We start from the raw sequence: 12,064 nt of genomic DNA, 5'->3' as shown, positions 1-12,064 counted from the left end.
GGTGGAGGAGTCCTGGAATGCCTACCCCTATACCCGAACAAGGTGCGTCTGCCTGCCTCTAGCTCCTCAGCATGCCATCTGCTGGAGGAACTCTCCTGGCAGGTTCAACTCCTGCTCCCCTGAAAGTATCAAACTCTGTCTCACATATGTCCCCTAATGGTTCCCAGTTGGTCACATGCAGGAAAGGGAAGGATGCCCCTGGATGCCTGCTTCCAGAAATGCCAATGGAGAACATACAGGCAGGAATTGAACAAAGGCCGCCATCTAGGAAACTTCGGGGAATAAACATTCATTAAGTTCCATATGAAGGTAGACCAGATGGTCCAAGATCTCCCACCTCTGGAGTACTCAGCTGCTATAGCAGTGCTTAATACATCCCATAGTAAGCAGGACTTTTCTCAGAACCCAGTGGAAAACCCCACGTTTTACCTCTCAGTGCTAGCTTGCATTGACCAAGGGCACTCCCCTCTAGCCTCCCAGGGCTTCCTCCCCACAAACCCTACACCTGGAGAGTGCTGGGAGCTAGTTTAGGGTTTCAGAGAGCTCTTCTCTATCCCAGAGAGGAGCTGTTCTATTGCCAGAGTGGGCTTCGTGCAGGTGTCATGTGCCATGTGCCAGGAGTGTCTGGCAGACCCACCAACTCTATAGCACACCGCTATTGTAGCTGCGTGTACATTCCCACCAAACCATACTCACATGGGTACCTTTGTGGGGCTTCTAGAAGCTACTAATGAAGTTCATAAGATCTCATCCCTGTCTCTCTCTCCCCAAAGCTCTCTTGGCCATTCTTAGGACAAGATGGTAACACAGGAAATAGATTTCACTGTCACATCTTTAGCCAACACCCCCCTCCCCCCGCCTTCTTATTGACGTTTCTACTGTTATGAAGAGACACTATGACCAAGGAAACTTATAGGACTTGCAGTTTCAGAGGATGAGTCCATGACCATCATCACAGCAGGGAGCACGCTGAGGACAGGCAGTGATGGTGCTGGAGCAGTAGCCAAGACCTTTCACCTTCTCCAGAAGCATGAAGCAGAGAGAGCAAGCACTAACGGGGATGGTGTAGGCTTTTGAAACCTCAAAGCCCACCCTCAGTGCCATACTGCTGCCAGCAAGGCCACACCTCCTAATCCTTCCCAAACAGTTCCATCAACTAGGGAATAAGAACTCAGATACATGTGGGGGCCATTCTCAGTCAACCCACCCGGTGACCTGGTCACCTTGCTGGTTTCCAGTGTGGTCCCTCCAGGGTGCAGTCCCAATGGATGTTCTTTCTCTCAGGTTCACCTGCCCCTTTGTGGAGAAGTTCTCCATTGACATTGAAACCTTTTATAAGACAGACACTGGGGAAAACAATAATGTGTTCAACCTGTCTCCTGTGGAAAAGAGCCAGCTGATAACAGGTGAGCGTGAAGGCCGGAGCTCAGCAGGTGGCACTCCCACCTCAGGCCACTCTGGCTGTGGCCCTCTGCCCTTGCCTGAGCTCCTCCTGAGAGTGCACTGGATTCTCAGCTTGGGGGTGGGGCAGAGTGAGGCAGGACAGGCTTCCCTGCCCTTGATGTGCATGCCAAGCCTGTTGGCTTTTTCCTCCCTGTAAGTCCTGGGGTGCATGCTGTTTGAGAATGCCGTGGGTGGGCTGGCCCGTATTGTATTGTCTGTGCCTGGAGTGACCTGTGGCCTTTGCTGCTTTACTTCCTGGCTGATGTTACTGTGCAGAAGGCTGCCTGCATTTGTTAAGCTTTGTTGTTGTTGTTTTAGACAATATCTCACTATTTAGTCCTCGCTGGCCTAGAACTCACAGAGATCTGACTGGCCTCTGCCTCTCTGCCTCTCTGCCTCTCTGCCTCCCAATTGCTAGGATTAAAAGTATATACTACCATGTCCACCTAATTCTTTTTTAAGAGAAGTCAGAGATGGAGATTTTCATATGAAATTTCCCAATTCTTAAACATTGGTAAAATGAACTTAGGTCTGTCAAAGCAAACACACCCGAGGGCCTAGCCTGGCTCTGCAGCCTCCTCTGTGGGGTCACCCCTGGGCACGGAGTGGTGTGGTGATTTGCTTAAGTGCTGGACAGAGCCCATCCTAGAGAGAAGCAACTGTTGCGTCCAGATTCTCTGTCACCTCCACAGTCGTCCCCTGTCCCCAGCAGGCACCCCAGTGTCCCTGAGATCCCACCTCAGTCGAGCGCCAGTGCTGCAGGGGCCATCTGAGCCCCCAGTTCTACTCCTTTGTCTAAAATGCCACCCTGCTCTGGAAAGATTCCAACACCCTGTGTGCCTCCTCACCCCACTGTTCTTCATGAAAACCCTCTTCCCTTTGGTTCACTGGCTCACTTAATTGCACTCGTAGACCATGATTTGTTAAGCTGACTTCAGAAAAAGCCACAAGACCCAGGCCAGGTAGTATGATCTGAGATGGAAGAATAACAAGTTCAAAGCCTCCCTGAACAACTTTAAGTGTATAACCTTGTGTCAAAATAAAAAGTACAGTTAGGATTGGTGATCTAGCTCAATCATAGAGTGTTCATATAGCATGACAGCATGGGTGAGGTCCTATGTCTAATCCCCAGTGACACACATGCACACACACACACACACACACACACACACACACTCATATATGATGACCCTTGGACCCTGTAAGGACTTAGGGTAGAGGATCAGTAAAGGGTGGCTAGAAGTTAGGCAGACGTGACCACTTGCAGGGTGTCCCCATAGACATCATCGACATCGTCAAGGATCCTGTGCCCCCCAGTGAGTATAAGACAGAAGAAGACCCCAAGCTGTTCCAGTCAGTCAAGACTTGCCGGGGACCTCTTTCTGAAAACTGGATTCAGGAGTACAAGAAGCGGCTCCTCCCCATCATGTGCGCCTACAAGCTCTGCAAGGTGGAGTTCCGATACTGGGGCATGCAGTCCAAGATTGAAAGGTTCATCCATGACACAGGTGAGCTGTGCCTGCCTGCCTGTCTGCCTCCATTCTCCCCGTGCTGTGATTGTGTTCTTTCAGTTTACTAAGAGATGACCCTGTATTAAGTCAGGGCTTCCTAGAGAAACAGAGCTGATGGATGAGAGAGAATGAATGAATGAATGAATGAATGAATGAATATAAACAGGGTTTATTAGGAAGTGTACAGGATGTGGTCCAAGTATTCGAACAATGAACCTGATGAAAAGTTCAAGAATCCAATAGTTGTTCAGTCCACGAGGCTGGATGTCCCACCTGGTCTTCGGTGTACACTGGAATCCTGAAAGACTAGGCTCTGGTAGCAATGAAGATATGGACTTGCTAGTGAGACTGAGGGCAAGTAGGCAAAGAGCAAAAGCCTTTTTCTTTCATGCTCTTTATTTAGGATGCCACAAGAAGGTGTAACTCCAACTTAGGGTGGGCTTTACATGGACTTTAAATGGTCCAATCAAGAAAAAAAAAACCTGTCACAGATGTGCACAGCTGCTTGAACTTTAGTTAATTTAGATGTGGTCAAGTTGACAAGCAAGAACAGCCACCAAAGACCCCAGAGCCTGCACCCACATCCCTTTCTCCACTCTGCCTTGGCCATCCAGGACCAGTATGCCTGCTGTCTCTGCAGACACCTCATCCACTGCTCAGACCTTCCTGACCTGGCTGCTGTATGATAGCATAGCCTGCACCATACTCGAGCCAGAAGCCTTTGCAGACAAGCCCCACCCACCCCCCATCCGCCACTGGGGCCTCTGGATCCTAGGCTGTCCTTTTCTCTACCTGAGGGGGCCCAGACTTTAGCTGGGCCATAGCGCTGCCTCCTTACAGGCTAGAACATCCAGATGGCAGAGCGGCTCAGATAGAGTGCCCTTCACACCCGCATGGCCCTTCCTTCCAGAGCAGGTGTTTAAGGAGCAGGCAGGCTAGCAGATGCTGGGGGCTCCCAGCCAAGGAATGCTGCCCAGGGCTTTCCTTCTCTCCCCTTGGAGCCCTGGACTCACAACTTCCCAGGAGCACCCAGGCAGTCACCCGAAGACACCACCAGCCAGGGAGACACCACTGACAGCCATGCTCCACTCGCTTCATGTTGACTCAGGGTTACCCATGATAGGGAACTGTCGCCCTGTTTATAGAGGACGGAATGAAGACCTCACACAGACTGGACCCAGAATAGACATTCTCAACTGGCAGCGGAGGTGGCATTAGACAACCCCACGCAGTGTGGATTCCAGAGATTGTGAAAGGCGTTTGTGCCACCAGCGGAGTGCTGGGCTCTGAGGAGGGCACCTCCCACCTGGAAGGGCAGAAATGACGTGTGTACAACAGCCTTGATAGTAAGGGGCAGTCTCTCCAGCTCCGTGTCCAGGGCAGCATCTCAGACACATTATCTTCTGCTCCCTTCCCAGCTGGCTTCTGCAGGGCCCATGACAGTTCAGCAAAGGTGGCAGGAGACAGATGGGATTTATCTCTGCAGTCTGCCCAACCTCATGGTAGCTAAGACTGACCCAAGAAACCTCCCTACTACCTCCCCTCATCTCTAACTCTGAGACCTCCAGCCAGGAGGACAGTGTCATAGAGGCAGCCTGGGTATCAGTCAGCATGCCCACCCCACTAGGCGGGCCTCTTGTCTGTAGTTTTGAACACAGGCCTCATCTCATAGGTGACATGAGAGCTGACAATAGGACTGTGGGGCTGCCCTGGCCGTTTCCTGTCTTGCTGGCTTGTCCCACCTTTACTGTAATCTCTCCAGTGTGGCCCACTTGGGGCTCCTGGTTCTGGAGATAGTGGTTCCCAAGATCTGTGGGCCCCATGCCCTCTCCTGTCCTAAGGTAATCCCTGAGGTTCTGACAAAACCCAGCTTCCTAAAAGTCACCTCTCTCCCCAGAAAGGAGGACACCATGGTTGTTAGGACAGCTGTGACATGTAGTTCCCACACTGCCATAGCAGCATCAATGTTGCTTCTCTGAGTCCCATCTTCTTATCTGTGAGGGGGTGTAATAGTGCCAGTTCTGCAGAGTTATTGTGGGGTGTATCTTGGGGTGCAGGCCTGTCGGCAGACATGACACCACCCTGTCGAAGCACTGTGAGCACCAGTGTACTCACAAGTAGCCTTGGAGAAGTCACTCCCAAACCGCTCTCAACCGTAAGGTGCCTGACCCCAGCTGTAGTGCAGTGTCCCATCCCAGCCAGCCCAAGAGGAAGTCTTTCCCTGGCCGTGAGCCCAAAAGACAGGCCCAGAAAAGCAAACAGAAGCTTCCTTGTGCTATCTGAGACCACCCTCGGGTATAGTCAGGGCTGGCTGACAGAGAGCTTGGTCCTGTTCCACCAGCAAACAGAAGGCCCACAACTGGACTCTCAGAGTGACTGAAATCAGAAAAGGAGGCATGGGATGTAAGCGTGGGGGAGTGGGGAAGCCTGAGGACAGGCCAGAGTGCAGCCTCTTGGAAGGCCTCCTAGAATTCTCTGAGAAAGCAGAGGACACATCCCTGAGACCCAGCCATCACTTCTCTCAAGGATGCTCCCTAGAGGCACTCATGCCCATTTCAAAATGTTCAGGGCCACAAAATAGAAAATTATACATATGAGCCAAAGACCCCACTAGCAGGGAAAGAACAAACAAACAAACAAACAAACAAAACCCAGTGTTTCAAATGCATCCATCCTGTGCCAACCCCTCATGGAGAGCACACAAGGGTGTGGGAAAGGTGAGCCTCAGCCCGAGAAGCACATGGCAGAAACACAGCCCAGCACATACATGTACATATCACCAGCCAGACCATTCCAACACACGCGCAGGGAACACAGCTGCACACTAAGCCCAGGAACAGAGCAACCGACAAACACAAAACCAGGACCAGTGCTGCTAAGCAGCAAGGAGTCCCAGGTGGGGAGGGATAACCCTGACGCTGGGAACACGGCTGCTTTGCTGGGTGGTGTGGACATGAAGGTTTACTGTCTGTTGTCCTCTTTTTTAAGTCCATGTATGTGCATGTGTGTTTCTGTGGGAATGTGCATGTGAGTACAGATACCCACGGAAGCAAAGGAAGACACTGGGTCCCCTGAAGCCTGGGTTCCAGGTGGTGGTGACCAGCCTGATGGGGGTGCTGGGAACTGAACGCTCATGTTTTATAAAAGCATGCTGAGGTCAGAGGACAACATCCCGTCCACAGTATGGGTTCCAGGGCTGTTCCAAGTTTAGGAACAAGTGTCTTTACCCACGGAGCCCTCTCGCTCACCGCTGTTTGTCTTTGAAGAAGGGTCTTATGTGACTCTGGCCTCCAGCTCAGCAGTAGCCAAGGATGCCCTTATGACCATGAGTTCCTACCTCCACCTCCCAGTGGATTAGTGTGTGCCGCCACATCCAGTTTGTTGTTGTTTGTTGGTTTGTTTTTGGTTTGGGTTTTTGGTTTTTGGTGTTTTGATTTCAGATGGGATTTTCCTGTGTAGCTCTGGCAGTCCTAGAACTTGCTCTGTAGACCAGGAGAGGCTAAAACCTGGAGATACGCCTGCCTCCGCCTCCCAAGCACCGGAATCAAAGATGTGCGCTGGGGCTCGAGGGATGACTCAGTCAGTAAAGTACTTACCACAGAATTGTGTGCACCTGAGGTTGAATCCCACATAAAAGAACCAGGCTCAGTGGTACACGCCATTAGTCCAAGTGCTGGGGAGGTAGAGACAGAGTTCTCTAGGTTCAATGGAAGACCCCGCCTCCAAAAATAAGGTAGAAAAATGATAGAGGAAAGAACCCACTGTTGACCTCTGGCTTTCATACACACACACCACAGAGAAATAGACAGAGAACGCAACCCATTTTAAAATCTCATCTTCTATGGAAAATTCAATAGGCAGGAGACTTTTGGGAAATCTGATGCCACTTCCCTTAGAGGCATGAATCCCCTACAATAAACTGTGACCTCTGACCAAAGCCTTGCTCTCCAGGTGTACAGCCATTGTGAACTCCTGAGACCACTGGGACCCAGTTCTCTAGGTTGACAATAAGAGGAACGGGAGGCACTGATGATCAGTGACTCTAGTCTGACCTACAGCTTTGCCCTGGTGCCTACTGCCTCTGCTATGAGCTTCCCCTGTCCTCTGGCTCTGTTGCAGGTCTGCGGCGGGTGATGGTGAGGGCCCACCGGCAGGCCTGGTGCTGGCAGGACGAGTGGTACGGACTGACCATGGAGAAAATCCGAGAGCTGGAGAGGGAGGTGCAGCTCATGCTGTCCCGCAAAATGGCCCAGTTTTCGGAGGAAGGCCCCTCAGAACTAAGCAAGGACAGTGCCACCAAGGACCAGGCATCTGGAACAACCTCTGATCCTGGCAGCAAAAACGGGGAGCCTCTGGGGCGGGGCCTGAAGAAGCAGTGGTCCACCTCCTCCAAGTCCTCAAGGTCCTCCAAGCGGGGAGGTAAGCTGGGTTCCTGCCTTCTGATGCAAGCAAGGCCTTCCTTCCCAGTTTCCAAGGTAGCCAGGCCATGGCTGTGTCCCCGTTGCTCTTTTTCTTTCCTGTGAAGGTTGTGGAGCCACTTTTCCTTTCTAAGTGGTACCAGGTGGGTCTTCCCCGTGAAGTGAACCCAGCCTTTTCCAAGCAGCATCCCCAGACTTCCCTATAAGCCCCAAACAGTCTGTGACTGAGGAAATCCTGGGAGTAGGTCCAGGTAGACACCCTCCCCCTTCCCAGTGAGAGAAGATAGTTTCAGGGTATCAGACTCTGGGCAACTAGAGGAAGCATGGTGTAGCCAGTCATGCCCCTGGAAGGTGCCCCCACCGTGAGTGGCCAGTTGTGCCCCTGGAAGGTCTCCCCATCCCGCCACCCCGTGAGTGGCCAGTCTTGCCCCTTCCAAGCCCAAGGTGCCCTGGGCTTACAGTGTGGGATGAGGTGAGTCGGTGCCTCGGTCTCCCTTCCCTTCCTACTGCCCTGCAGCCAGCACTTATTTGTCATCTCTGCTGTGGTCAGGTTTAAGGAGTTGTGTATGGTCAGGTACAGGGCTCATCTGAGCTCCTGTCCTAAGCTCCCACCCTGGACAAGGATGCAGAGTTCCTGAGGCACCAGGCCACTCCCCTCCCCCAGAAAGGGCCAGACAGTTCTGCTCAGGTGGATCCTGGACACTCCACCCTAGTCTCTTCATTTCTGTCTATGGCAAACTTCTCTGGTGATGCCCACCCAGCCCTCCAAGATGGCCTTACTGATCCCTACTTGCTGTGGCTGGCTCAACAGAGCCCTCCTCTGCAGGCCAGACCATCACACTAGGGTTTTGCCTTTCAGCCAGCCCCTCCCGACATAGCATCTCAGAGTGGAGGATGCAGAGTATCGCCAGGGACTCCGACGAAGGCTCGGAAGAGGAGTTCTTCGATGCACATGGTAAGCAGGCCACCCATACAGCTGGTGGGCTCTTCCTGGGTCAGGTGGGAAGAATTGTCAAAGGATGTGAAGCACCTATTTCTATACTGTTCCTGTTACCTGTCCCCACGCTATCACAGCAGACAGCCTGGGGCTTGGGGGTAGAGTACATCGAATGACACTGGAAAGCCACCACTCTTGAGTCTCGGGGCTGAATTATAAGTCAGGACTCAAAGCCTGGAAGGAGGGTGCCATTCTCTTGAACCCCACCTCACATGGCACACAGTTCTACTGAAGCATTTCCCAGATGAATTTATCTCCGTAAGAAATATGACTTAGTCCTCAATGTTTGTGCTTGGTTTATTGTTTGTTATTACTTTTCTTCATTAAATGCAAATTAATATGCATCTAATGTAGATGCTTTAGAAAAAGCAATAAAGAGGAACTAGATGAACTGCCTATTTCCCACTAATCGAAAAATACGCACAACGGCACACAGCCAATTGCTCACCTGTGCTGGAAGATGCAAGCACCACCTGGCTCACATGGGACCACAAATAAGCTCTCATAGAAGTCAGAGGAGCCAGCAGACAGGCCCAGAAACCACGATGGGCCTCAGTGCATGCTGGCAACACAGCCAGCCCCAGATCATGTGAAGGGTAGAAGCTTAGAACAATGGGAACAGGCCACAACTTAACAGCAAGCTTCTGTCATTCTGCCATCTCTTGGAGGGGCATAGGAGCTGCCCGTGGCATCTTAATTAACTGCGTAGCCAGACTGTCAGTGAGAAAACTTGGAGAGTCAGTATTCAACAACAACAACAACAATGCGGTTGGTTGACTTGTCCTGGAATTAAACAACCCAGAAACGGGTGGCAGGAGATCCTGAGCCAACCTCTGCACTTGAAGGAACAGAGAAGGGTGTCTTTGGTGCCTCACCCCTCTTAGCTGGCACTTTGTCCTTAAAAGAGGAAATACATACCTGTCATTTTGCTACCGCTATAAATCTTAATGTACATGCCTGTTATTCGGGGTATCTGATATGCGGCCCCCGGGTTGAGAACCACTGCTGTAGGGAAAAGGCACAGCTCCCACAGCAGCAGGTTTCTCAGATCCCACCCAGGAGCCTGTCCTCAGCAAAGCAAGGAGAAGGCCAGCCTCGTGCCGGGCAGCTGGGGTCCTGGGCATAGTTCTAGAGGAGCAGAAACGGGAGTCCAATCCTGGGTGACGCAGTCACAGTCATGTCCTCACTGACCTGGGATTTCTGAATCTCAAACCTCAGCTGTGGACAGATAAACAAGGGCTCTGATAGATCCGTAAAGGGAAGGAAATAGCACCCTTCCCTGCAGAGCAGGTACGACCTCAAAAGCACAGCACTGTGAGAACTGTGAGGCTAGCCGCGGAAGACATTCTCAGTGTGTGACTGTCACTGAGAATGTCCAGACAGGCTAAGGCCTCAAGGAGAACAACTCATGCTGTGAGGCCCGACTGCTTGGGATTGAGCTACGGGGTTTACATTCAGGGTGATGAGAATGTTCTGGAATTAGATAGTGGTGATCTCTGCAGCATCATGAATACACTAAATGGGACAGAAGGGTAGCTGGTCTGCAGCTGCCGGCTAAGATAGGGAAGGATAAGGCAGAGCTGAGAATGCTGGGCGCGTGGACTCCAGAAGTACCCAAGTCCTTCTTCCTCCCCAGAGAACCTGTACTGCACAGAGGAAAAACAAGCCAAGGACATGACCAAGTGGAACTCCAACGACCTCATGGACAAAATGGAGAGTCCGGAGCCTGAGGAATCACAAGGTAAGCAGCGTTGGGGAGGAGGGTGCAGCTCACCCCTGTCTTACCCAATCACCGCACAGTGGTGGGACACGGGGACTTGTAGCATTCCTGAGTGCCTGCTGTTACAGTGTGGCCTCTGTGTTGCAGATGAAATCTACCAGCAGAGTGGCTCTGAGTTCAGGGTGGCCTCCAGCGTGGAGCAGCTGAACATCATCGAGGTGAGTACCTACCCTGAGACCGAGGCTGTGGGCAGGGGCCGGTGCAGGCTCCAGAGGCAGAGCTCTCCAGAGCCTTGCATCCACAGAGAGGCCGGGGGTCCCTTTTTTATGGGGACAGCAGACAGCCTCCAAGGAAAACCTTATCCAAGTTCCACCTTTGGGAAAATAAAATGAAAACTTTGTAAATTCCAGAAAAAAACTAAGACCTACAAGTTCCCATACTGTCTCTGGCACAAGAAGACAAAACCAAAGAAGGAAAAGTACCAAGAGCCGCCTAGGCAGAAGTGATGTGGCTGTGGCCCAGGGCTGCGTCCTGCCAGGCAGAACTCAGTGTGACCAATAAAGCTGTCTTTGTAGAGCCTGTGTCCGCTTCAGGGGTTCTTTGCTGGACCTCACGCCCCTCCCACCTGCAGGCTGTCAGAGCTGTTTGCACTGGGGCCGGAGCCAGGCTGGGCCACAGTTGTGTCATGCTATGGTCATACGCACTGCCCTGCTCTGTCTCCAGGCTGCCCAAGGTGGAGATAGCACCTCTGTGGGAACTCTGCCCCTCCTCCTGGAGGGCCTGGGAGAGGCAGGCACACCTCTTCCCTGCCTGAGGTCTTCTGCTTTGAGGTCTGAGGTGGAGGAGGACTTTTCTAGAAGGGTGAGGGAATGGTTGTCAGTTGCTGCTTGATGTTAGACAAAGCAAGCAGAGGCCCTCCCAACTAAGCGCACACAGCTCTGACTGTCCCCAGGAGAGGGGCAGAGCCCGAGGCTCAGGGTCTGCCTTGGGATACGCAGTTAGAGGAGCCCAGCACTGCTTCTGGGCCACTGCCATCCCAAGTCAGACCCTTTGCCCATACTATTAACCCCCAAACTGGAACCTTTCTTCATGAAAGGGTGGCTTGGTAGAAGTCTGGGGTTGCCCTGGCCCTCCATCCTGCTGGCTTCACCACTCTTGTGAGCTCTGCTTCCACTAGAGTATAGGGCAGGGGGAGCTGCTGTCTTTGGCTGAGTGGGAGGGAGTGAGAAAAAAGCTGTGTTTCTGGGCCTGTGGTCATCCCTGAAAGGCTAACCAGTGAGGGGCCGAGCCGGATTAGTGCACAAAGGGTAGTCCCACCTATTCCCAGGTGACGAGGTTGCTTTTATAGACATTTTTCCATAGCCTTCTGCCCACTGTATTGGAGAAGCACCTATACTTGATCATGATGGGAGTGGCTGCCATTCCCTGTGCCCAGGCTACCCTGTGGTGGGCGATCCCTGCATGTGTAGTTGTTCCTACCCCAGCCCCAGGAAGAGAGCAAGCCCAAGACAGGTATCATCAGGGACGAGTGGAGCCTTCAGAGCAAGACTACTTCCCTAGCCCTGACTGCTCCCAATGACCCCTATGATTCCAGACCAGCATTGCCTGACTGCTTGAGTCAATCCCAACCTACACCTAAAAGCAGACACTTAGCAGGCATCCAGAGGCCCAGCAGCTCAAACAGAAGCTGCTGCCTGCGACCCTGAAGGTAGAACTGGTGATTTCTCCAGAAGATACCCTTCCTTGAGTCTGTTGTGACCCTGGTTGGGCTACATCACTCCATCTCCAGTCTCTGGTCCTTGCAGGGGTCCAAGGGAAGGACTGAGGCAGTGAACCCCAGACCCTATAACCAGATAACCAAAATCCAGGTCTCTCAGGCTGGGAATATAGCTCAGGGGTAGAATGCTTGCCCACCACATGTGTGAGTTCCTAAGTTCAATTCCTAGCAATACAAAAAAAAAAAAAAAAAACAACA

The 12,064-nt window shown here is 52.1% G+C and overlaps 1 protein-coding gene and 1 long non-coding RNA gene across 13 annotated transcripts in view; one reads left to right on the top strand and one right to left on the bottom strand.

Moving 5' to 3' along the window:
- Positions 1-12,064, top strand: part of Pitpnm2 (phosphatidylinositol transfer protein, membrane-associated 2) — a 131,222-nt gene that overhangs the window by 106,436 nt on the left and 12,722 nt on the right. For all 12 annotated transcript variants that reach the window (NM_011256.3, NM_001289472.1, XM_030254223.1 and 9 more), the window contains 7 exons: positions 1-42; positions 1,285-1,406; positions 2,724-2,951; positions 7,074-7,373; positions 8,232-8,327; positions 10,006-10,110; positions 10,237-10,307. The exon at positions 1-42 is cut by the window's left edge. In NM_011256.3, coding sequence (NP_035386.1) covers positions 1-42; positions 1,285-1,406; positions 2,724-2,951; positions 7,074-7,373; positions 8,232-8,327; positions 10,006-10,110; positions 10,237-10,307 — 964 coding nt within the window. The remainder of the gene's footprint in view (positions 43-1,284; positions 1,407-2,723; positions 2,952-7,073; positions 7,374-8,231; positions 8,328-10,005; positions 10,111-10,236; positions 10,308-12,064) is intronic.
- On the bottom strand, positions 8,651-12,062 carry Gm52788. The gene is made up of 2 exons (XR_003955801.1): positions 10,572-12,062; positions 8,651-10,462 (listed from the first exon to the last, which is right to left on the bottom strand). It is a non-coding gene; the product is annotated as a predicted gene, 52788 (long non-coding RNA).

Source organism: Mus musculus, chromosome 5 (genome assembly GCF_000001635.26).
Source record: "Mus musculus strain C57BL/6J chromosome 5, GRCm38.p6 C57BL/6J".
Taxonomy (NCBI): Eukaryota; Metazoa; Chordata; class Mammalia; order Rodentia; family Muridae; genus Mus; species Mus musculus.
Note: the sequence above shows the minus strand (reverse complement) of the source record. Positions and strands in the feature narration are given on the sequence as shown.